At 41.5% G+C, this 25,736-nt stretch overlaps 3 protein-coding genes across 5 annotated transcripts in view; 1 reads left to right on the top strand and 2 right to left on the bottom strand.

Annotated features, from left to right (window-relative positions):
• NRG4 (neuregulin 4) overlaps positions 1 to 15,448 on the top strand; it is a 49,445-nt gene extending 33,997 nt beyond the window's left edge. For 2 of the 3 annotated variants that reach the window (XM_066196593.1, XM_066196592.1), the window contains exons 5-7: positions 7,040 to 7,189; positions 10,975 to 11,054; positions 11,151 to 13,395. In XM_066196593.1, the coding sequence (XP_066052690.1) occupies positions 7,040 to 7,189; positions 10,975 to 11,054; positions 11,151 to 11,167 (247 nt within the window). In that variant the 3' untranslated portion in view covers positions 11,168 to 13,395. Of the gene's footprint in view, positions 1 to 7,039; positions 7,190 to 10,974; positions 11,055 to 11,150; positions 13,396 to 14,349 lie in introns of those variants that run through there. The other variant, XR_010723063.1, reaches the window with a different exon arrangement.
• Positions 15,449 to 17,752: 2,304 nt separating this feature from the next.
• FBXO22 (F-box protein 22) lies at positions 17,753 to 23,509 on the bottom strand. Its single transcript, XM_066196427.1, has 7 exons — positions 23,372 to 23,509; positions 23,154 to 23,286; positions 22,335 to 22,422; positions 21,868 to 21,963; positions 20,827 to 20,991; positions 20,329 to 20,494; positions 17,753 to 19,274 (listed from the first exon to the last, which is right to left on the bottom strand). Exons 1-7 carry the CDS (start codon positions 23,473 to 23,475, stop codon positions 18,845 to 18,847), a joined length of 1,182 nt encoding a protein of 393 aa, XP_066052524.1. The 5' UTR covers positions 23,476 to 23,509; the 3' UTR covers positions 17,753 to 18,844.
• Positions 23,510 to 23,665: 156 nt separating this feature from the next.
• Positions 23,666 to 25,736, bottom strand: part of UBE2Q2 (ubiquitin conjugating enzyme E2 Q2) — a 45,376-nt gene continuing 43,305 nt past the window's right edge. The window contains exon 13 of the mRNA XM_066196133.1: positions 23,666 to 25,250. Within this exon, the coding sequence (XP_066052230.1) occupies positions 25,219 to 25,250 (32 nt within the window). The 3' untranslated portion in view covers positions 23,666 to 25,218. The remainder of the gene's footprint in view (positions 25,251 to 25,736) is intronic.

Here is a 25,736-nt window from a genome sequence, read left to right as displayed (position 1 = left end):
AGCAAACTGGAAAAGAAGCCCTTCCTGGTTTTGCATGTGGATACATTTCCTGCATAAATACTGCCCTATGTTTTTATTCTCTGATTCACCAAGACGTAAGATGCTAAATAAAACTGTCACTTTTCAGGGTCCTGCATTTACTAATTCTGAATTATCATTCATCAGAATAAATTATGGTTGATTTAATGGGTTTGCTTAACAAAAAAATAGGCATTCAGACAAATATTACATACACTTAAGGATATGACCTTTTTTCTTCCGTGGCAGCTTCTGTTCCCTCTTCTATCTTGAGCTATAACTAATGATAATTGGATAAAACAGTTGAAAAGGAAATGACATCTTTTCCCAGATGCCTAATTAAAATATTACTTTCTTTTGTTTGGCACAGTTCAATCTAAATACTTAAGCACATAAATTCATTTAGTTAGACAGGGAGAAAAGAGGCAATTTTATGGTAAATGCTCATTGAAAAATATACACAGCATATCACTGTCATTGTTCAGTGTCACAATGAATCAGATCCAGAAGTGAGATTAAAGCTCTGAAGTGCTGTATGATGATTTATTCTGTCTGTTAAACCTTGCAAGCTTATGCAATATAAAACGAATACTACACAAACAAGAAGTAAAATATTTTGAAGTGCATGATTTTTTTTTCTAGAAGGAATCCTGTATTATTTTACATAAATAAAAAATGAATGGTTAAACTAAAGAGCAGCAGTTACACAGTTTCAAAGCACCCTCTCAACTACTGGACTGTGTAGGAAGATGTATTCAGTGCAATAACTATAAATATGAAGTAACAAATACTCAGAAAAATTCATTCTTCAGGAGCACAAACTAGTCAGCATAGATAATTTCCACTTTAACAGCTCCAAATGAAGTAATTTTCAATTCAGATACTACAGGATTTTATAATCTGCTGTAGCAGAAAAGTAACATCTTAAGAGCATTTTTGTTATACTCAGGCAATCTTATTGCATTTAAATTATCAACTATTTTTTCTGTATCTAGTGGTTGATTATGAAGTTAGATGGGTTTAAATAGCAGCATTCTATTTAAGCACATCCTCATTCTAAGCATGTTCCTTAATCAGTCAGAGAAGGCTAATTATAGATGAGAAAGGTTTTGTTTACACACAGATATCTTAGTAATCAGCAGTGATGTGAATAGAAACAACAGAAAAAATGCATCACTATTCAGCAGAATTCAGAAAATATTTGGTGCTTTGGAACTTCATGACTGGCATCATCTCAGAGTTGCGCAGTTTCTTTGATGAAGGTTTCTGCCAAATCCCACCCAAAGCTCCCTAGTGTTCTCAAATTATCATCTCCTACTGAAAGAAAACTCAAATCACTTTTAGAATCAAGGGCTGAATGATTGTTAATTAAAAGGAGGAGACGGAGAAAGAACAGACTAGCGAACTGCAAAAATACCTTAAAACACATTTGCCTTGACATGGTGCTTAGTTACACGAATGTGTAGTGCTCAGCAGAGTTAGTCCAGATTACCCTATGCAACATCATTGGAAGTAATTTCACCATGCCACTAACAAAAATGCATCGTTCTTTAGAGATACGTGTTTTGTAGCATGCTCAAAACGAAGAGCTGCTGTTTACCTTTGGAACTTCAGTTATTTTTATCATTCTGAAACGGATATACACCAGGCAGAGATTTAATACCTACAGAACATTAGTTGACCACTCCCGCCCCCCCCATGTGCAACAGTAGCAGATTTTAAATACAGCTGATGTGTGTTAAAACATGAGGTTGCTCAGCTGTCATCTTTCCTCACTGCTTTCCTAACAATGAGTTAATGTTCTCAGCAGCAAAAGACACACCTGTCACCATAAACCAGATGAGCTTCAAACCCAGGAACACTCAAATGAACTAAATAAACAGGCGGCAGGACAGAGAAAGATGGAAAAGCAGCTGCCTCAGGTGTATCATAAAACACAAAGCTGAAAGCTGTTTGCCTCAGCACCTGATGCACAGCTGTCCCATAATCTTTAATTAATGCACTGCTGAATTAAGTGAAGATTTTGGTTTCTGAGGGAAAGCTCTGGTACTCCCATTTTCTTCTTGAGAGCATTCTTTCTGTATTTCAAGCAAAATACAGATGGTATAAGACAGCACATAGAGAACTCTGCTTCAGAGGGCTGTACACAAAGAAATTAAATGAATGCTCTCATTTTGGGACAGGGATCCTACTCTGTGGAGGGCTAAGTACTGCGAGAGACACAGGCAGACCTTGGAAATCTCCTCCCTTAAATTCCTGTGTATGTTTCAAAGACATCTCTTCCATTTTCCCCTCCTTTTCTAATAGAATCTCTCCTCCACCTTTCCTATTCTTTACTGGCAATCCAGTAAATCCCATGTAAATTCCTTCCACCACTTTCTGTATACTCCCCCCTTGCTTGGCTCTCTGCCATGGGCCTTTCTTTCCCCATTTAAGACATCCCCACAAATCATACGCTTGCTGTGCTCTCAGCCTTCAGAATATGCACCCTGCAAGTTGCCAGGGAAGGGCTTCCCACTCATCTGGGCTTTTCGTCCTTCTCTGCCTCCAAAAATACACTTTAATGTATCTCGGGCTCTTCTGAAAACAGACTGTCCAATCAGTATTTTTCAATTCTGCTTTTGCCTTGAAAGGTAGTAACAAAAGTCAGAATACATACCAAAAGTATAGCTAAAAAGAGTCAATAATTAAGATTTATTTTTAATGGGACATAAAACATAAAACGCAACACTATCATCTTTTGTGTTTGAAAACTATTAGCAATCCAAATTAATACAACTGCCAGATATGGAAAACTTACCATATAAACATAGCTAAGGGAGGGGAGAACAAGCCATTCTTTTAGGAGAGAATAACCCCTTCTTTCAACTTGTCTCCAGTAGGAGCATATTAATTTACTCTCTATGTATAGAGAGTAACAGTTTTGAAACTTCTCTAAAGGCGTAACTTTTTAAAAAGCTGCTTAGGTGTCCAATTAACTTTGCCACTGCTTATTCACTTTGGCTCTAAATTCTTTTTCATACTTACTAGATGTTCTTAGACTGTATGGATTATGACAACTTCTAGGAGTCTGCAACAGACTGAAGATTATGTTGATTTTGAAGTTATTAGCCATGTAATCTGAATTGCACTGACAAGCAGATGATTTCTCACATTTTTCTGCTCAGAGCTCTGTATTTACATGCAAGTCGTTTTTATACCAAGAACTATTCAAGATTTTCCTGACTCAAGGAAGACTAAGTGAAAACTAAAGTCAACACCCTGATAGTATAATGCAAAGCAGTGAGAATCTGTGTGCATATTTGACTCAAATTCTACTTCCTACTTTTACAGTCTGTCAGATACTTCCTCATGATGCCCACCTTAGAGTCTGGCAAAGAAAGAAACTTTGCCTTCTTACTAAATGCCAGTGCCATAGGATGATCATTTGCACTGTCCAGCAAACAGCATCTGAAAGGAGACAGCAGTAATGGCCGTATTAGTGCAAGGCCGTTATGTTTTAGGTACTAATCAGATTGTAAAGGATCAATGTAATTGCAGACCTGCTCGTCATCTCCTGACATCTCATCCAATGCAGTCTATTTTCATCCACCTTGCATTGATGCTGATGTGATTAATACCCTGTGCTGAAAGATTCTATAGATTTCTTTCCACATGCTGGTGTTTTGTCCAGAGCTCCTACAGGACATTTGTATACAACATTTAAGGCAGGCTCTTCTCACCTGATAAGAGGTGTGGGTGTGTGTGCACGTGTGCGCAGCCACCTGGGACAGCAGAAATCGGGATGCCAGCTGAAAATGGGAGGTTTTAGTCACAGATTTTCCTCAAACATTGAAAGCTGCTGTCTTTCAACTCTGAATTTAAAATTCCATTTTCTTAGAGAGGGAAAGGCTTTTTTTGCGTTTTAAAAATCAACTCTGGAATGCTGCATCGTTGGGCCGTTTAAAGGCAGCACCGGGCACGTGCAGCAACGGCAGGTTAACAGCATGCAGGTGATGTGCAACAGCAACACCTGGCCTGTGAACACAAACCCAGCGAGCGCCACTCCTCCTTACCACAGCCTGCGCCAGGGTCCTCTGGGTTTTGCCCCAACTCATTCAAGTGCAGGTGCACCACTGCCTGCCATGTCAACAACGGCTTTTAACTGTGCTCTGCTTTTAGCCATTCATTATAAACAAGATAAACTGAGCTGCTCCTGGCTTTTAAGGCCGTGTACAGTTAGACTGGCTCTAGGAGATGCTGTACAGACACCACCGTTCTGGGTTGTGTTCTCAGACCACCTGCTTGTTCCAGGCTGTGTTTCTGTCTTGCTGGCAGTCACTGCATACGTGACTCCACTGAAAGGATTGGAGCTCTGCTAGTGCAACAGGATAAGCAGAGAGAATTCCGCTGCTAATTACTGAAGTCTGCTTGGTGTCTTTCTCACCTATTTCAGCAGAGGACATACAGAAGAAACATTTCCTGGTTGTGTTAAAGCATCAGTTGCTTCTGTCTTTAACATAAGCCTTTAACTACTTGTACATCAGGAAAGGTGACTTCATAAAAGCTTGTTCAAACCATTATTTGAACATCTGGATTTTCAGAAATGCCCCACAGCTTGGTTGCATTAGCTGTAATTTTATTATTTAAATGTAACCCAGAGATACATGATCTTAATTTTTCTGTTTCTATGAAAACCTGTGTAATTTTTAGGTTATATGACAGTATTTTCTAGATAGCATGGAGTCACTTTAAGCAAGTGTGTCAACAGGCCAGCCTAGAGAAAGTGGATGGGTAGTTTTGTAATCCCTAATCCATTGCTCACAGTTAAACAGGTACTATCAAACTAACTAGGCATGTTTCTACAACATTTTGTTTTTGTTTTTGTTTTTGTTACAACCATGCAGAATTAATAGGTTCAGCATCCAGGGCGTTTTAAGTTTGGCATATGTTTCTTTTGTAAAGGTGTTTTTTCTCTTTGCTGTAACCTTGGATTCATATCACTATAGTTTTCCCCTTACCATCTTAGGCCTTCAAGCTCTTTTTCCTCTTAAAGTATTGTGAGTACCTTAAGCATCTGGTTCTGTTTTCTGCTTTGTAGGAAGTGCTGTGACCTCAGTGACCCTTTTGCTGTGCTGTCAACACATTCCCAATTCTGCTCCTGCAGTCTTTGCAGAACATGAATACAGCTTCCATGCACCGTTCACACCAACTCACTGTCTTGTATCACAACAGTTCAGTAAACCCTCACCCTTTACCTGATCCTCTCTGCAGCTCTCTGCAACTACAACTGTCTTGTCTTCCTCCTGCTTCATTCTGCTCTTTAGGCTACTGACTTACTCCCTTTACACTCACTCTTTAGAACTTTTCCATGAGCCTTAATTTGATGCCAAAACCTATTTTTTTTCTTCCTGTATCATTTTAGCCTTGCATTATTCTCCAGTTTTCATTGCTATTCAAGAATACTCCTATGAATTTCTTATTCCATTTTCTTTCTATTACTCTATTCAGCTTTCCAAAGCATTTCTCTCTCACTTGCTAGAGAACAATGCCCCACTCAAACTACACTTCTATTCTTAAAGTATTCTACAGTATTTCAGAAATAGACCACTGAAAAGCCACTACACTTAGAATAAATATCTGGAACATTATCTCAAGCAATCAGAGCAGTCTGCCTACCCTTGCTTCTCCCAGCAGTGAAACATCATGACTTTGAAAAGCCTCAGATTGTCCTTAGTAAATGGTGTCTGTTTGATCAGTTGCATAGCTTTAATATATGATGATAATTAGATGTCTTTTTTTAGTGTCGAAATCTTCCATTATATTTCCAAAGACAAAGAACTAAAATAAAAGAGTAGTAACTGTTTGTGCAGTGGTTTAGGCCAGCAGTACTGAAATGCTAGTCTATAACCTACAGAAAGTGTAGTGGGAGTCACATCAGGCATCATGTCAGAAAACTCACAGGGATCCTTTGGTCTTAGTTAGATATGCTAAACATTCTTCTTTTTTGGCAGTTCCTCCCCTCTCCACCTTCTTATCCCTCATCTGAAATTATACCTTGCAGCTGCCATTGGCAGTTGAGAACTTGAAGTATGTTGCAGTTTAGCCCATTTTTCTCAGCTGGAGCCTGAAATTGCTTATGTCACAGATTATTATGACTTCAGTGCCAGAAATAGCAAGAAGGAGCAAGATCTTTAGTACTACAAATAGAGGGAAGCAAATTTACATATATAAAAAATACACGCAGAATGTAGATATTGAAAGAAGTGCTTTCCATTTTCTGTAATGAAATCAATTCCTTAAGAAAACTTAGCAGAAAAAGTGAAAAATACATAACAAATGAGGATTAGTTTAGCATCAACCTATTTTTGACTAAATATGAATGACTAAGCCACTAATTTTATTTATTTTTAATATCATATCATACCATTTTACCATGATAAAATACTATATTTGTCTTAATCCTTTCTTCAGAAGAAGTTTTCAGAAGCTCAACACATAAAATAAGCATAGTAGAGAAGACTTCTACCTAGGTCTCTCCAAGCGGGAGTTATTCACCAAGCATGTAACATGTTCTGGTATGAATTATTACATTGCATAAATTACTTCTGCAGTTTAAGGTGTACTGTGTCTCAATGAATTCCCATTTCCTTGATCTCTTTAGCTGACAGTACTGTCTTCAACAAAGGAAGCCAGAAAGTTACCTGAAACAGGGAAAAGAAAGCATGATTACTGTATGAAAATCAGTGGGATAACACAGTTAACACTCCAGAAGTAGGCTTCATTACTTAAATCTGTCAGTGATGAGTATATTAAACCTAAAATATAGAAGCAGTATGGATCAGAATGTAAACTCGATGCCCAGCATGCCTAATTCCCTTTGCTCCGGAAATGCAAGGTGAGAGGCAGTTCTGTAAGACTTGCTGTGCAGCAAATATAACCTTTGAATTCTGTCATAACAAGTTCTCTGCCCAGAAGTCTTTGTGCTTTTCGTCATAGATGACAAGCTACCATCTAATCCAAATACAACTTGGTTTCCCAGGTGTATCGAGAATTACACAGGAGCTCGCTGTGAGGAAGTTTTGCTGCCCAGCATCAAATCCCAAACAAAAGGTGACCTGTTTGCAGCTTTCTTGGCTTCCCTTCTTCTTCTAGGAGTTCTTGTAATTGGAGCATTCTACTTCCTTTGCAGGTAAAAGTGATTCATAAGGCTGAAGCTGTTCAATCAAGTAGAAATTTCTTCTGGTAATCATGTACTAATTATTTGAATGTAAAAGTATGTAATGAATTATCCATAAGGTTGTATGGTTATTCAGCATAATGAATGTGGATGTCTCAACTTGTTGCTTGTAATATTTACTTCCTGGCTTGAAGTTCTCTCAGTGTCCTTTCTAAGCTCTTACTTACAGTTGCTTTGTAAAAAACACACATAGTACACCCCTATCTGAGATTTTACAGTCTATCTAGAGTTAGTGCTAACATTTTAAAACATTAATCCACCTTATGTTGCCCAAAGACTGAGAAGTAGAAGTAAATTAACAACGTGCTTAGGCATCAGAAACTGTTCCTACTGAATCAGCAACCAAAGCAGCTGGTGTCATTATCTCCTAATTCCTCTACCACTCCTGGTCTAAAAAGGAAAACGAAGGAAAGAATGAAATTGAAGAATACTTCCAGGTATTCTGGAAGTATTGTGAAGTATATCAGATGTTGACTAGGTTTTAGAACAACCCAGAGAGCTGACTAATTTGTCCAGGATGATCCATGTTTGAGTAGAAGGCAAACGTCAGTGAGTGCTGGACAGTGAGTGCTGCAGGGTTGGTTTCAGTAGCATTTTAAACATGTTAGGACTTGGAATGAAAACACATGAGCAGTTACTGGGATTGAGGCTGCTATTTGATGCTGTACGTACATACTTACTACACTTATACCAAACCCAAACAAATATCTCATCTTCACCTGCAGTGCAAGTCAACTTTCTATGTCCCCTCTTTATTTGTAGAGAACAGCGCTTTTTGTAAGAACTTGTTTTGCCAAATACCATTAATATGCGTTTATGCATCTCTGTGCCTCTGTAAGACAACTTATAGCCCCTGTAATTCTTTACCATCAGAGACTTGCGGCCTCTTGTCTTTCCTCTTAGACTGCATTTCTCCTTGGTTATGATAACCAAAGGCTCTTGCAATTCTGTTCTTTGTGCTCCCATGGTCACATTGCCAAATCAACCTTTCTGTTCTGTGCCTTTCAATGAGCGACCTTTGGAATAGCTGGTCTAGTTTTACCTCAGCTGCTGTCATGGAAACCCACTGAATGCCAGCTTCTCCCACAGCTGAATGTATTTAGAAGAGATAGAGAGCATTTGATAAAACAGTTGGTATAAAAAACCCCCTTGTTGTAAAGGATACCCCCCACATTAGCAATTTTAATTAAATTAGTCTTGCTTAGCCATGGAGTGCCACAGCAGTTGTTTGCTAAAAAACATTTGCAAATTGCTATTAGAACTTATTAGAACAAAATACAACTTAAACTATCTTAAGAAAAATGCATTCAAGTCTCATAGAGATACAGACAGTATTTCTTTAGAAGTAAAACAGTCTCTGAGAAAAGAAAAAAAAGTCTTCAGAGAGTAATGTTGTAAAAGATCCCTTTCCTTTCACATACAGTGAAATTAGGGAAAAGCTGGAGACAATCTACTGAGTTTTACAGTCCAAGTACAGAAACTTAGAGTGACAGCGATGACAGGTCTGTGAAAATTCTTTTATTAGACAGTTAGAACATCAACGTCTCTTTATTCAAGCTTTACCTAACTGGCAGAACAAGTAGTAGTGCCTCTTTATCAGCAAAATAAAAAGGGCAACAACTCAGTTATAACCTAGTTGCCCTTGAACCCTATCTTACACACCAGACTAACTTGGGAAATCTCATAAAACCATTATCAATTTCTTTAGTACAGATAAAATAACCTAACCGGCTAAAATTGTCTTGTCTTACCTTTACACTTCAGAGGCTGATGTAGGATGATCATCTGCTAGAGAACTCACCTATAAATGAAACACTTTACATGTGTAAGGCATCTCTTGGCTGAAGCGACCAACACGTGAGGAGTCTCAATGGATACTTTAATCTACTCCCCTTTTCAGATGAGTGAATGAGGTCTCACTAAGAGTAAGACCAAGACTAAGAGCTGTCATTAATCCAGACTTTTTTTCTCAAACTTCATCTATCACCTGTATCTTAGAAGAGGGTAGAACTAGGGCTTATAAGGGTTAGCTGAGAGTTTGCATGATCTTTGACTTGGCCTCCTGACAAGATATATTAAGTTTAAAATGTTAAGAGACATACTGTGCTAAAGTTTCCACTATTCCACTTTATTAAGAAAGGCATTTGATCCGCAATCAGAGAGCAGAAAGCCTTTTCCCTGATGAGGGATGCTCCCTGTGTTAGTGAGCATTTCCATGGCTCTTTCAGCAGAGGGTTCTCGTGGGGTTTGAGTATTAACAGTAATGTAATCTGGAGGGGTGCAGAAGAGGAGATACTAATGGGAGTTCAGGAAAAGGAAACAGAATTCCTAAAAGCATAGATCAAATCGTTTGGAATACAGAACTCAGTGCTGTATTTTCTTGTCTGTATCATTGCACCTCCCTTTCCAAGTTTTCTTTCTCTCAGGCTATTTGGGGCAGATTTGAGGACCAAGCATGTGCAAGGGCATTTCATGCTCCCTAGAAACAAATCCATTCAACATACAAGGGTGGAGGTTTAATTGCTCTGCTTACCAAACTAAATCATAACTAACGGTGAAAGTAATCCATAAAAGAGTAGGGCTGCACATGAAAGCTCTGGGTGAACAGTGGGAAATAATTCTCCTTCTACATTTAGCTGAGTCATCACATTTTTATCAGCTGATGATTTATTTTTTCCAATCTGCAGAGTGCATGGAGGCAGGGCAAACGCAGATCTAGCTGCTCTCCATCCTGAAACAACCCCCCCCACCCTCTCCAACAGTGCTGACAAAGCCTGTCCTTCTGACATGGGCAAAACAGGGAAGTGTGCAGAAATCCCTGCTATTACACTGCCCCTGAGGAGCAAATGGCATATTCTGCTTCCAGCAATTCACCTATCTGACCAGGTCCATCTGGTCCTCTTCCTCCAGAAACATATTGTACCAGGGTTACTGGAAGAAAAAAAAGAAAGGTAGCTGATGAGAAGAGATGCCACATGAGCCGGCTTTTTTCTAAAAGCAATAGAGAAGCCTAAATGCCACACACATAGCTCAGGAGAAAATAGCTCATAGCTAGGGAAAACCAAAATAAATCTGCAATTACGTTCTGTATTTCATCATAAGTGCATGCTGAAATGCCAAATTACCTGTCAGGTAAGTGTAATATCGATGAACAGGAACTCAGCCAGCCAAAACAACAGGGTCTAGGAATAAAGCCATTGAAGCTGTCCAAGACAACAGACTTTGTGGAGGAGTTACATCACCACAGGACACAAACTGGACAGAACAGAGAATAGCTCATGACTCTTCTCAAGAGAGCAGATGTCTTACCACTATTAAAAGAAAGGGAACTAGACAGCAAATGATCAGCTCCATTTACAAGATCTGCTTCTCCTCAACAAAGTGTGGAAAATTTCACATCATTTCCAAACACTAAGACAATTGATAAATAATTCAGTGCTATTTACTAATTGTTTAAATAAAGACCTAAGAAATCAGACAAACAGGAACATTACCTGCAGGAGAGAAGCCACGTAGTTCCAAATGCCGTACTGCCCCCTGATCTGTTCTGCTCCCTCAGATACATACTTCTCAAAAACAATGAGTGCTAATTAGAAAGTAACTGGAGAAGATCCATGTCACTTTTTTCAATCATTTTGAAAATCATTCCATTAATTTGTCTCTTCCCTGATAACTTTTTTCACTCTGTATTTTTCTCTCTCTGTCTCTGTTGTCTCCTTTTTGTTTTTTGTGATCAGAAAAGTTTCCATTCCAAGGACAAGTTCTTCAGAGTGTGGTGCCAACCTAGTTGAAACTACAAGCAGCAATGGCTGCAACAGTGAGTACAGTTTAAAATTAAATGACTGGACTCCACAAGGGAAGTTGGGGAGGAAGTTTTTGTTAATTACAGTCACGTATGTGGTTTGTTTTTCAGAAATAACAACAGCCTAAAGCATTGGAGTGGAAGAATGGTGGGGAAACAACATGCAGAGCAACCCTAAGAATCTAAGTTGTAGAGGGTGACGTGGTAAGCAAGATGAGGGAAGAAAGTTGACTGGAACAGGAGGCTGACATGTTGGAGAAGACTACATCTAAGACTTAAACAGTTGCACTTCTTGGAGTTCCTATGTACTTTTAAAGCTGTATCAATTATACAGAAATCACTATTATTTATGTTTGAATTCTGTGAGATTTTTTATGGTTTTCAATAATGCATAGGTAGATGCATGAGATAATTTGGGGGTTTACTGCATGGGCAATAAATACAGGTTTTGTTTTTTTTTTTTAATTCACAGAGAATATGAGATATCACAGGATTTTGGCGTGAGGTGACACTATGAATTTCTGATAGGGGTTTTTCATTTTTCACAAGATTTCCCCAGAGGAGCTTGAGCCTGTCTTGACTGAATAGTTTCAAAACTGATATTTGTGATACATGTCCAGAATTTGGCTTGTTTCAGATACCCTTACCAGATGTAGGGGAAAAACCCCTACCTTTCTCCCAGCTAATGCTTATGTTTGTTTTTTTTTTTTTAAATTGTAACCCAGCATCAGAACAAGGTACAATTGGTACAATTGGTACAACTGCCAGCTTCCTGGCACAAGATTTTAATTCAAATTAAAGGGAAATATTAAGAAAAGAGATTCATAATGGTTAAAAAAAAGGTTTTTTAGGCAGAGTTTAGTACTCCTAATACTAAGCAAGACATCTTCCTTGATGGTTTTTAATTTTGTCTGGCTTTCTTCTGAAGATCTCACTACTGAGGAAAATTCAAACCTTACCTTGAATGTTCCAGTTGATATTTCAGATAGCAGAAATCAGGAATTTTATTCATCAGGTCTATTTCTGACACAAAATATTATCCAGACTGGTCTCTTGGCTGGAAAAACATTTCCCTCTGCAAAGATTTATTTCTTTTATTCACATAAGCACCTGTTGATCACACTAATATATACCACACTTTGGTCCCTTACAGGATTCTCTTACTCACACAAAGAGAGGCCATGTCTTTTTTTTTTTGCCTTCACAACATAAAGAGAATGTCTGGTTAGTCAGAGGCGTAGGAAATGTGAACTGAACAATTTTCAACTTATTTCTAGCACTGGAGGCTGAAACCAGCAAAAAATCATATATGTTTCCATAATGGCACATTACCAAGCAGGTCATTATATGGGATTTATAAGGTTGTTTTGAAGGGAAGATTAGCTGAGAAAATTCATTAATTGAAAGGAGAGAAAATTCAGAACAGTGATTTCTTATCTCCGAAAGAAACAATCTGAAGATGTACAAAAACGTAGGCGCAGAGGAAATGCTGAATAAGCTCCTATTTCTAGGATGTCTGCAACATGCACTAGTGTCAGAAAAAGCTGTTTGTACTTTGTGTCAATGTAGACAAAAGCACAGTGGGGCAGGGAAGAAAAGGCAGGTGGGTAGAGTGCATAAGGTGAGAAGTCAAAGAGAAATCACATTACAGTGACTATTAGAACACAAACCAGAATAATTCATTACTTTTCCAAAACTCCTGTCAGAGAGGTCAGAGTCCAAGTTAGTGCTCAGCATGTGAAAGGAGAATCTGAGGGCACTAAATCAGGTAGAGGACCTGATCCAGAGACTAAGTTATATAAAGCACTAGAAGATAACTTTCTCCCCAAATTAACCAATCTTACATGTTATTTTCTGGACTTCAAATCTTTAGCAGATAAGCTGAAGGAAGCTGATAATACTGTTTTAAAGACTAGGAAGGATAAAAGTTATTTTTCATCACATAGGGACAGGCCAGTGTTGTACAGAGTTCAGGAGATCCGTACCAGTAGTGACAGCTACATCAGAATCAGTGTTACCTGAAGTATTTTGCACAGCTTCAGTGAAAATTAATCAGAGATGACAGCTGGTAGATCACTTTGCTGTGTTATTGATCATGAGACAGTCAGGCTTACAGCTTGGTATACTGTCTCCACTGTAGAAGGAAAAGCCTTGTGGTCATCTTAAGTGGCAATTCAGGAAGGAGATAGTAATAGAAAATATAAGAAATAAACGGACTGAAGTTATTCTGTATAAGCTCTTGGAATCCTCGCAGCTTTCTAGACAGATATGGAGTAATTATTCATTGTTACTGAGCTTGTTTGCATTATTTGGGAAACAATCTGTACAAAGGGTGGGGCTGAATAAACTGACCCCATGTTTAAATGTGAACAGGCTGATTTATGAAACACTGCTATGTGTGAAGGAAACAATATTAGCAATTCAGACCGCCTCAAACCCATTGCATCTGAGAACATTGCAGCTTCTAAAATTATTTCAGTTCACAGACTTTGTGCCTATGATGTTCATATCAAAATGGTATCAGGCTACAAATTCATTTTAAGGTGGTCAAATGCCACAGAACGTACAAGGTAGCCAACATTATATATAATTTAATAAAATAGTGCAACACTCTTTAGCAATGATTGCTTACAAAATTAATGAAGTAGTCCTGTAAGCAATTAAGTTAACGAAACTCCAGTTCCAAGGAATCAGATCTTGTGGCTGGAGTCACTGGAGTCTTAAAAATTATTACGATGTTTATGAAAGGGTGAGTAATGAGGGCTCTCTCCTGTCTGACTCCCATTTTCATGAAAGAGAAGGTCTCATGGCTTTGAAATTACCTCTCCACCAGCTGAAAGATCCGTAGAGAAGAAACTGGAAAAGACTAATTTCCTAAGGAACTCCATTATTGTGATTACACAACAATCTTATTAGAGTATTATGGCAAAAATTCTTTTATACCTGGGGATCATGTCATCGTGCTAGAACCTTGTAGTAAAAGTCTCTTCATAATGTACTGCAAAAACCTTTTGATCACTTGCAGAACTGACAGCCATTCGCAGGAAATCTCTTTATAGACCTGTAAGAGGTTGCTTATGTTACTCAATATAAAATTGTTTTTCATTAGCAGCCCAAACAAACACTGGAGCAAAGTACAGTTAAAGTTAAGAGTCAAGGAAGAAAGCCAAGTGGCTTTTCAAAGAAAATGAGGATTTCTCTGTGCTGCATAGTCTTTTGATTTATAACGTTAAATATTAAGCAGAAAAACCAACAGAAGTCCATTTGATAGCACTCCCCATTTTAAAGATAACTTCCATGTTTGTTGCAGTGTATTTGTCCAGAATGTGCCCCAGCCAAACCACCTGCAGTTATTGTTCTCAGAACCCTCAGGAATTCATCAAGATTACTGAGAAAAACAGGGCTAAAATAAGAGAAGATGAGCCTGAGAAATAGAGTACCAGGAATGCAAGACCTAGAGAAAGGAGGCCCACAGAGTGATAACCTGGGACCAGTCATGTTTCCTGGAGGGTTTGTGCCGGACGCGTGGACAAGGCGGAGGAACCAATCGAAGAACGATGAACACGTGAACAAGCAGCCTTGGAATCTATAACTGTACCTTCATGTAAACAATAAATGGCTTATGCTGAAATCATTGATTCTGTACTTCAGAAGTCCTGAGCTCCCACAAATGTTGTGCAACTCCTTCAAAATTTACTGCACTAAAAGAAAATGTTTTCCTTCTGGTCCTGAATTTTTGAAGAGCTGTAGAGAGGCTCTGATGGTGTAACTCAGTTATTTGAAAAAGGAAAGCCAAGAAGAAATGCAGGATAGAACTTCTCACAGCAGAAATGGTCATTATTCTGTGTAAGTTATCTGCTTTTGCTTATCCAAGTCTGTTCTTGCTCTCCTGGTGACTGTAGCCTGTTCAACACCATCTGTATACAAGGCAAGAGATCCATTTCGTGACAGCAGAGCAGGCAATACAGACCCTCTGAAACACCAATAGTCAGGCTGCTGCTCAGTTCCATCTGTGACACTGATACTCCACTGAGCCTTTCTGCAGGAACTATTTCCACAGCTAGGTAAGGGCATGTGAACACAACCAACAGCTGCAGAACCTGAAATTACAAGAAGATACTGCTGGTTTTGTCCCCCCCAAATTAAAGCTACAACCAATTTTTAACACTTTTCAATGCACCTCTCTGTCAGTTTCTGTAGCATTTGAAAACTCTTTTTTTTCAGTGCACATTAAAAGAGACTGTTTTCAAATTATCCTCTAAATGCAAGTAATGATATTTCACCTAAAACTTTTGTGCAGGCAAACAACGGGCTGTAAAAATCTGGGTGAGCTTCCACTGGTGGCATTTTTTTTAAGAGGGCTGGGTCACTTGAATCTATGTTGTACATTCTCCATCATGGAACTTGCTGCCGTGTCAACCATTCAGATATCTTCACTAGTTCCAAAGATTCTAGGAGAGTTCCTCTTCTGAGAGGATTATTGTTTGCCATCACCGTTGCCATACTGACAACTCAGCTGAGTTTATTTCCACAAAAGCTTTTCTACCTCTCATAGCTGTGAAAATTTATCATGAAAAGGTGACGTGACCTGCCACTGACTCAGTGATGTGAATCTCTGAAACATTTATTTTCAGAATTTTGTGCTACCTGCTAATCTCAGGGAAGATATACCTGTGAAATGTAATGACGACAATTTATACATTGTATTTTAAAAGCATGTAGAAGCACAAATATTGATTTGGGAATAAATATTTTTTCTCCTAAATTATCAAAGCACTTGGAAAAAAAATCTAATTAGCTATTTCTCTGCTGATAATTCTAATACAAGTATCCAGGTGATACCACTTCCAAATAATCCAAACCTCTCCTAGGCATTTCCTTTGAGTTTCCAAATTCTCTACTGTAGCTGTATGTTCTCTTTAGAATAATATCCCACACTGTCCTGAAGTGCTGGTAGGCATGAAATAATCAATTAAAAGGCCCTACAATGTTTAAACTTGTATTTGTTCAACCTAAACCAGTAATACAGGGCTAATGCACCCCAGCAGCAGAAGTGAGCTTGGTCTGCCTCGCTGCACACCTTGGAGCCTGCAGTTCAGAACCCCTTCAGGGCTAATCTGGAGTCCTGCTGAAACAGCCTCTCCTGGAGCTTGTGTCTGGCTGAGAAATGGGCTTAGCAACAGGAAAAATTGCAGATGATAATTAGACTCAAACAACTGTGTTACCTGTGTTTGCGTGCAGAACATACAACTGCTGTATGAAGATTAAATGGATTTTAGAGATCCACCACAGATTCTGGTTTAGCTGTGCCATTGCCTGAGCTCACCATCAGCTTCTCTGACCTTCTGGCAGAGTCTGCACTGTTACTGAGACACGTGGTTGTGACTCTTCAACTGCTCTAATACCACAACCAGTTAACCTTCCTAGGCTGCTCAGCATGGCTGACAGCACCAGGAATCCTATTTGCCTTACAGAAATGAAACATTTCCTTTCTGTCCTGTTAAATGTGAAGGTTATGCAGACCAAATGTGACATTCTGGTTATGCTAAAATAACACACTCACCTCCAACCAAGAGGCTTCTCTAAAAATTCAACCATACTCCACTTCCAGATACTTTTCCCTCTAAATGAAATAACTGAAGGTTATCCAAGTCACACCCACACTCACTAATCTGCCATCCACAGATGGCCACTGGGAGTTCACAGCCCATCCTATCTTCTAATTAAAAAACCCTATCATCAATACAGCCACAGGGAAGTGCTGCGTGTGCTCAGCGCACACTGTCACCAACAGTTAATGCTCAGAACAGACACACACACACCCCTACTAAGGCTTGTTAGGCCAAGTTCAGGAAAAGTTTTAACTAGACATGGGCAGAAAGTTGCTAACTGAAGTCTCCCTTGATACATTTATTTAAAGCAAAAAATGTTATTTTGTTGTAGAACATACAGGTAAAGTATTTTCACTACACTGAAAATGGGCCAGCTGCCTGATCTTGCATTTACAAATCTGGTGATAATGGTGCAAAATTAATCTTATTTTCTTGTCATTACTAAGTGAAAATAAAAGGGAGGAAAGAATTTAAAAAGCATCAAATATTATATTAGCTATACTGAGACTATGCTGAATTTACTCACTTGATACTGCATGCCAGCTGCAGCAATCAAACCAGGTGACTGATGTAAAAAAAGCATAGGAAGAACATGCAGAAGCACAAGTCTTACTTTAAGTCTCTATATAAATATAGGCAGGTCTTGTGTGTCCCACAATACCAAATTTAAGAGCAAAAAACTTCCTAAAGAAACTCAAAGATAGATTTATTTCTAAGCACTATGGATTTAAGATTGTAATCACACTACAGGAGAAGCAGCAACCACTATATTCTGAGCAACACAGTTAAACTGAAATTCAGTCCAAGGTGGTGAGCCCAGCTGAACTCTTAGCCAGACATCTTGAAATCAGAGCTTTTTCTCCAAGAACAGAAGGCAAGGTACTTTGACATACTTCCATCTTTATTTAACAAGTATTTTGTTACTTTTCTCTAAAGATTTTCATGGATTTTATTGAGTAAAACTGTTCAGTTCTGTAAACAGGACTCTGGGAAAGATCAGCATCTGTCTAGAAAGAAAATCCAGGAAATGGTAGATTTAATACATCAGTAGTTTTCCTAGAGTGCTTTACATACATAAATAGAGCACATCAAAGTACTGGCTTTTTCTACATTTGGGTTTGGGTTTGCCATTGACACTAAATTGGGAGGAGCTGTCACCTCCCTCAAGGACAGAGGCCCGAGAGAGACCTTGACAAAGAGAGATGGGCAATCACCAACCATATGAAATGTAACAATGGCAAGTGCTGGATTCTGCACCTGGGATGGGGCAGCCCTGGTTGTGTGTAGGGACTGGGGAGCAGGAGGGTAGCTGTGGGAACGGAGCTGGGGTTGGTGGTAAGCTGGCTTTGAACCAGCTGTGCCCTGGCACTCAGGAGGGCAAATCATGTCCTGGGGGGCATCAGGCAAGGGAGGGGATTGTCCTGCTCTCCACTCTGCACTGAGGCAGTCTCCAGTCCTGGGGGCAGTTCTGGGCACCTCAGTATAAAAAAGACACCAGGTTTAGAGGGGGTCCAGAGGAATGCCACGAGGAAGTGAAAGATCTGGAGGGGAAGCCTTATAAGGAGTGGCTGAGGACACTTGCTTAGCCTGGAGGAGACTGAGGGGAGACCTCACTGCGGTCTTCAACATCTCTTCACTCTCATGACCAGTGACAGAACTTGAGGAAATGGCATGAAGCTGAGTCAGGTAGGTTTAGGTTGGATATCAGGAAAAAGTTTTCCACCCAGAGGGGCTGGGCACTGGAACAGGCTCCCCAGGGAAGTGGTCAGAGCACCAAGCTCTGCCTGAGCTCAAGAAGAGTTTGGACAACAGTCTCAGGCACTTGGTGGGATTCTTGGGGTGTCCTGTTCAGGGCCAAGAGTTGGACTCAGTGATCCTGAGGGGTCCCTTCCAATTCAGCATATTCTATGATCTGTAGAAACCATTTTCATTTTGGAAGAAAGAGGCTTTCTTCAATTGCAGAATTCCATCAAATATAATTTCCTGCAATTCTGATGTGTACAGGGGATTACACAAAATGCAAGGCTTTCTCACAGATATTACAGTAAACTCTATTGCAACTACAAGACTCGATAGTATTACCAAAATGATGTTTACGTTTTGGAAGGGGCTTTGACTGCAAGATGTCCACTCTTCCAGACTTCTCAGCTCTCTGAAATGAAACAAACAGCTCACTGAAGCATTAAACCTTACTTATGCTTGGTTTGCTTTAGTTGAACCAAGGTGAATAAGAGTCATAACGGTAGTATAACCATGAAGCAGGTCATCCTTTATGTCATTACATTCTCTTAATACGAAATTCCCAGTAACTATTCGATCACATCCTATTTCCCCATGTCCAAAAAAGCCAAAGAGGGGTACATTTGGAAAAAACTTCCTAAAAGCATCTGCTTCCATATTCCTTTTGGTTTTGTAATGCCGATATCCTCTGCCAACACAGGCAAACATGAAGCCAATGGTGTTGTGCTCGGGGATGTTTGCTGCTTTGAGGCGCTGCATGGCCGCTTCTGCTGTCCTCTCATCCGCCACGTCCTGGTCCAAGAGGACAGTGGCACTCTGGATCTGGGGGCCGCTGAAAGCCAACCCCACCACACCGCAGGCGTCCCCGGGCTGGGCGTGGCTACTGAAAGGCAAAGGCACACAGTTAGAGAGCTTCTGGGGGCACCACTGCTCACCTGACTGAACTGCTGCTGCTATTGCAGACGTAGGTGCAAAGCAGCTAACACTGCAGTGATTCTGATACCATCCAGAGTTAAAAAGCAAACCAAAGACTTCCTACGTTAGCAATGTTTTGGTGTAGCAGTCTTTCACAAGGAAAACCTTCCACATCCATTACTGGGTATTAAGCATAAACTTGTTTCACTCATGCCAAATTCAGCAGTTTGTGTATGTTGCAGCTCTGCAATTCTAACTAAACCATCAGTTAAACTTAGGACAAGCAGAGGCACTGAGGATTTAGACATCGAAGCAGAGCAGCAGACAGGAAAGGTTTTGGATTCATGTTGCTTTAAATTGGTTGGCCAGGACACACAGGGTTAAGTATTTATGTACTTAACCTTTATCTGCAGTGACTTAATTTAAGGTCAGCTCTCTTATCTGGGGCAATGGTGCAGCTGGCAAAATCAGATGCAAGAAAAACACTGATATTAGTAGGACTCCAGACCCTCAATGGCACGAGAGGAGCCTGTGGGCACGGCTGCACTGTGCTCCACAGGATGAAGTGCCATGTCCTTCAGCAGCCATGGTGGATCAGGCGAGCTCCTGAGGCACAGCCCTGTCGTGTGCACAGCTCCTGCTCCGTGCTGCGAGCCAAACCCAGGCAGATACACAAACACACGTTCACACCCTGGGCTCCGCCACAACGGGCACTCATTTACCTGCCCTACAGAGATTAAATGCTGACTGCAGTAAACATACAAGGTATCTGAAGCTGCAAATCTCTTTTTAATTGGGTTTCTCCTAGCTGGTTTTCCAGAATCCAAATTGTAACGCAGCCATACAAAGATTCCAGCTTTTCGGCTATATCACAGTGTAGCAGTTGGGACGTTTTTCCCTTTAAGAAATTGTTATTTTACTACTAGTAAAGGGGATTTTCAATTTAACTAGAAGGCTACGGATCTGCAACGTTTCTCTCCTTTTAAATCTTTCTCACCTTTTACCTTGAAAACAATACCTACTTCTCAGAGGTCAGTGATGTAAAGCTCTCCACTTGTCCCCCAGCCAGGATGATACTTTTCTCATTCAATGGATTAACTATTTGATGAAGAAACCTAGTAGCTCCGGTCTTCCAGGAGTTGTAGCCAAACAGAAGAACAACACGGAGATCTGGGTTATTCTTCAGACCTACAAACAAAAGCCAACACTGATCCCCTTGTTTTAAAATCCTGAACTCTGAAGTCCAACCATCCTAGTTTCTCCTCAAATAATAAATCACATCTCTCCCTGAACAGCTCTGCATGAAATGTAACTGAGGCAGCTGGAAATGGATACCCAGGATAACTTAACCTGAGCACTCCAGAGACTGGGGGGTACAGAGATGCACAGTCACCAGCTGGAGCCCCACAGAGGCTCCTGGAGCCAGAACAGAAGCTGCGGGTTCTACGCAGAACTCCAGACTGGCACCGCAGAGAGCAGCGCCTCAAAAAGCCCACGCAAAGGAGAGAAGAATGACATACCTGCTTCAGCAAATTTACTTTCATCAAAGACCCTGTTTTTCACATCTTTAGAAAAATGGAAGGTATGAATTTTCACCCCATCAATTTTGGGAAACAACAGAGCAAACCCAGCTTCGCCCTCTTCAATTTCTTGAGGCTGATTGCTGCTTGAACCCATCGGGGTAACTACAGAGAAAAAAAACAAGCATCTTATGTTCAGAGATTCTAATACTTTCATTTCCACTGTAACATGGGCAGAAAGAGGCTGAACAGCTCAGGTGATATAAAACGTGACAATCTATTTCCATAACAACTTATCTAATTGAAAACTGGTCTGATTTTTTTGTTAACGTTTTGGAAAGACGAAACGTGTAGGTCCTGCTATCGATCACGCTGAAGTCAGTTTTGACACAGGGAGATGGATATATTTACACATACCCCCCCCAGGCACACCAAATATAAAACATTAGGAAAACAAGAAGGGTGTGATACAAGCCTTCCTGCCAACTTCTGCAGACACACAGACATACTCAAGTTATTATGGTGTCCTACAAGCACGTGATGACAGTATAAAGCAAACTGACACAAAACATTGGGAGTGTATTATTAAAAATATGGTAATGAAAACAATCAAATACCTTAGTTATGATGTGGGAAATAAATTTAAGGTCAGAAACTATAAAAAACCAACTTTCTAATGATAAAAACGAATCATGAGAAAAAGCCTGCCACAGGAGGCTGTGAATTTTCCAGTTACTGCATATGCCTCCTGCTAAACCCTTATAAGCAGATATATACCAGGATGCCCTGTACAGTTAGTCACAATATGACTGAAATGAGTACAGAAATCCAAGCAACATTCAATAAGTTCATCAAGGTGCCAGGGAAAGATGCCTGCCCAATTAAACCAACCCTTTTAATTATAACTACAATACATGACATAAGCTCCACGTCACCTAGCAGTGACACTGTGAACTCCTTAAAATCGATGCCCGTGCTGAGCAAGGTGGCAGATGACACCTCCAAGCTGACCTCTCAAAAGCCCACGTATTTTGCTCCTACCTACAATCCCTGGGGTGACCAGTCCGAGAACCTGACATCGCTTTGGCAATAACTTTTCAAGTGCCAGTGCTGTTTCTTTACTGTTTCTTTTTCTGGCTGTTAAAATAAGAAGAGACCAACAAAAAACCATCAGAGAGCAGTAAAAGAGTGTTCTGAGCAAATCCCACAGCCGACCGTGTCCTGTTTAACCAATGCTGCCCATCAGTGGCCGCCCTGGTAACAGCATGCCAGTCTGTGCTGCTCCCTGAGAGCACACGCACTCAGCACCCTCCGCAGAAGGGAAAGGAACACTAACACAGACCCACGAGCTGCTTCGTACCACAAACGCAATGCTATGCCGTCATGGTTTCTGCAAAACGTTTCCTTTCCACTGAATCTGAAACTCGCAGAATTCCCTTTCAGCTGACTGTGCTCTGCTTACACCCCGGTGTATCTTGAAGCGGGAGTGAATTAGGTGCAGGCTTTACCTTTCTTTTGCTCGTGACATTCCTCGTGCCCGCTGAAGGTCTCGGCGTCAGCGATGTAGAGCACGGTCTGTGGCAGCACGTGCACCTTCTGCAAAGACACAGGCACAGGAGTACAGGGGACAGGACGGAGTGGAGGGAAAGCGGGGGCACAAACCAAGGAGAAACTGCTCCTGCTCCACAACCAGCCCACACTGGCCTCCTCCCCCCTCACCAGACAGACAATCTCTCATCCGCCTCAGAAGCTCCCCGTTTAGCTAGAAAATTGGCAGCCCAGGGAGGAAGCTGACCCAAACCTCACACAAGCAAGACCAGCTCTGCAGCCTGCACCCATGACCCTGCTCCTTCTTTTAGCACTATCTAAACTCTTTGCATTCACGGTTGTCGGTTTCTGCTGTTCATCACTGCTGATGCTGGGAAACAGTGTAGAGGCGCTTCCGGCCCTTCTTGTCCCGGTTGGTTTAACACTGATCTGCTGAGGCGTGTCTGCTGTTAAACACCCTGACATGAACTTTCGTGTAGTGAAGACCCAGCACCAGATTAATACTGGAAAGAAATCCTGCCGGACAGAGAAGTCCTGTGCAGTGTTTACTCAGTGCCTCCCAGCCTATGAGGGTTTACCTCTTAATAAGATTGCCGGCACGAACAGATGTGCCCTGAACTGCAAATCCTCGGCGTTTGGATTGGCGCATTAACACGCAGCACCTGAGCTGTCAAACCCCCCGCGGCCCCGCGGACACGTCCCTGTTGCCGGGCGCTTGGAGAAGCGCGTTCAGCGCTCACCGCGGGCGCGGAGCTCGCGCCCCTCAGGCGCCCCCTCACCTCGAGCTCGCGGGCCAGCGCGCGCACCAGCGCGTGGTTCTCGGCGGGGCCCGGCTCCAGCGCCGACACCCACGCGATTCGCTGCCGCGTCCGCAGCGTCCGCCGGGCGCACTCCCTCCACAGCCGGCACACGCTGCAACACAACACGGACGCGTCGGCCGCACCGCCCCCGCAAACCGGAGCCGGCAGCCGCGCGCCCCACGGCCCCGGCCCCTTACCAGGCGGCGCGCAGCAGCGCCTTGGTGGGCAGGAAGCCGAGGACGCGCTCCACCACCTCGGCCAGGTTGGCGAGGACGTAGCCGCCCTTGGCCGCGGACTCCATGGTCCCGCCGCCGCCGCCGCCCCGGGCCCGGCGCCCTGCGTCACCCGCGCGCCGCCGCGCCTGAGGCGACTTCCGGTAAGCGCGGAGGGGCACAGCCAGCACACTGGCGCCGTCTAGCGGCCGGGAGGACCCGCCCCGCTCTCACCTCCCCCCTTCCCCCTTCCCCCGCGCCCAAGCACGGACACAGCGCTTCGTAAAATGCTTTTTATTCATAAACTTGATGCAAGTTTACAAATTACTGTACATTGCCAAGGAACTCTGCCAGAAGAAATGGAACCCAAACCGAAGCATGCGCCGCAGGGCAGCAGCACGGCCCCGGCGCTCGCCCCCGCACCGGGAACAACGCGCACTGCGAGCGGTGCCAAACATCTCCCATCGTTTCTTTCGAGCTAAAAACGGGATCTAGAAGCAAATGCACAAGGACCCGCGGGCGCCTGATAGAGAAAAGAGCACAAGTTCGATAGTCAACTAAAAAAAAAAACCAAAACAACATAAAAACATGCTTCTGCACTTCTGAAAGTGCTTAATCCATGGAACACACCCTTCGCTCTGCCCCGAGGGGTGCACAGGCCTAAGGACTAGTACTACAACCAAAATAGAGTCGATTCTGGTAAGGCAATGGAAGTGTGTAAATACACAGACCCAGATTCATCTCCTAATAAAGAAAGAACAGTTCCCATTAATCTCTCAATAACAAAACCACCGTCATGACTATGGCAGCATTTCTTACGCTTCAGAATTGGATGACATGTTTTTGTACTTTATTGTAGCTTTTATATAAAAAAAAATTTTCATTCAAGGACTTTCATCTCAATTTGTGCCAATCACTTTATAAGTTCATTAGTTTAGAAATGATTGCAACAACCCGTTAATAAAATGGAACACCTAAAAAGGTTTTTAGTATTTTAAATAACTTCAAGCTTCATACTGTGGCTCTTGTTAAGGAGGTTGAGCCAACAAGTAGCAGGAACAGCCCAACAAGTTCTGATGCCCCAGTGGAAGTGACTAGTTACAAGGTTTTATTGGCACAGCCTTGCTCTGCATAAAAACAAAAAACCGAAACAAAAAAAGAAAAATCCAAACAAAAAAAAATTAAAGATAATCTAAACAAAGAGCATCTTTTCCAATAAACAGTTCATATTCTCATACAGCCATGAAAAATGTTTAATGACTTAACATACATGTATTTTTCCTATATCATTAATTTGGAAAATACTACAAACGCTGTCATTTTAGACCAGAAAAACTACTGTGATTTGCAAGACCTGACATTTCCTAGAACAGTATTAAACAATGTATTAAACTTCTTGGCTTTAAATGAAACAATACAATGCAAGTCTCTGCAGTCCGCATTTTGCAAAAAGTAAGAAATACACAGAAGTGTGTGAACAACTCACTTCTATTGTATGATCTTTAGTAAGTCGATAGCCTGCTGCAGGGAGAGCTTATGCTTTCAAATAAAAAAGGGAGAAGGGAGGGCATGGCCCAAATCTGCTTAACCCATAAGAACAAATATGGTAAAGGCCCAAACTGCTCAGTCCAGATGCCTAAAAAGAGCGGAATGGTAAGGCTGTAACTTATACTGTACGTGTCAGTTGACAGATTATCCACTAACTTATCTAATAGCTAAAGTCCTCAGTACAGCTGTTATAGGGGCACTCATAGCTTGAGTCTGTGTGTTGGAAAACATAAAAAAGAGCTTGTTTTGTTGACATTGGTCCAGGTATACACCAGTCCTCAGCATTAGCCATCTTCTTTAGGAGGAGTGTACCAGCCTGTGGAGAACAGAGACATGTCAGGAACCAACACTGCTGTGCCCAGATCATCCTACTCTCCACCTGCGGGAGATGGAAGCCTAACCTGGCTCATTCCTTCCCCCTTAAAGCAGGCCAGCTCAGCAATACCCAGTGCCCTTAAAGCAGGTAGTCAGCAGTGGGAGACAAACCATGTGGCAGGTTCCAGGATCAGACCCAGTATCTGGGTGTGCACACATGGACTTCTGTGGCAGCATTTATCTTGAGCTGGACAAGCTGAACACCAGCATGAGGCAGCTGCTGAAGGAGGAACGTTGCTCTAACCAAACCTAACAGACAAAAGGTAAAACCCTCAAGTCTTCAAGCTGCCTAAAACATAGACGCACAAACATGACTGCACTGGGACACTTACATAAATCCCGTTTTGTGTACTGCAGAGTTAGGCAGCAACTGAATGGTTTATCCTACTTCTGCAAATCTTACAGTAAGAGTAAGCTCAGAAATGTC

This window comes from Chamaea fasciata, unplaced genomic scaffold (assembly GCF_029207755.1).
Source record: "Chamaea fasciata isolate MVZ Bird 193981 ecotype frontalis unplaced genomic scaffold, bChaFas1.0.hap1 SCAF_14, whole genome shotgun sequence".
Lineage (NCBI taxonomy): Eukaryota > Metazoa > Chordata > Aves > Passeriformes > Sylviidae > Chamaea > Chamaea fasciata.
Note: the sequence above shows the minus strand (reverse complement) of the source record. Positions and strands in the feature narration are given on the sequence as shown.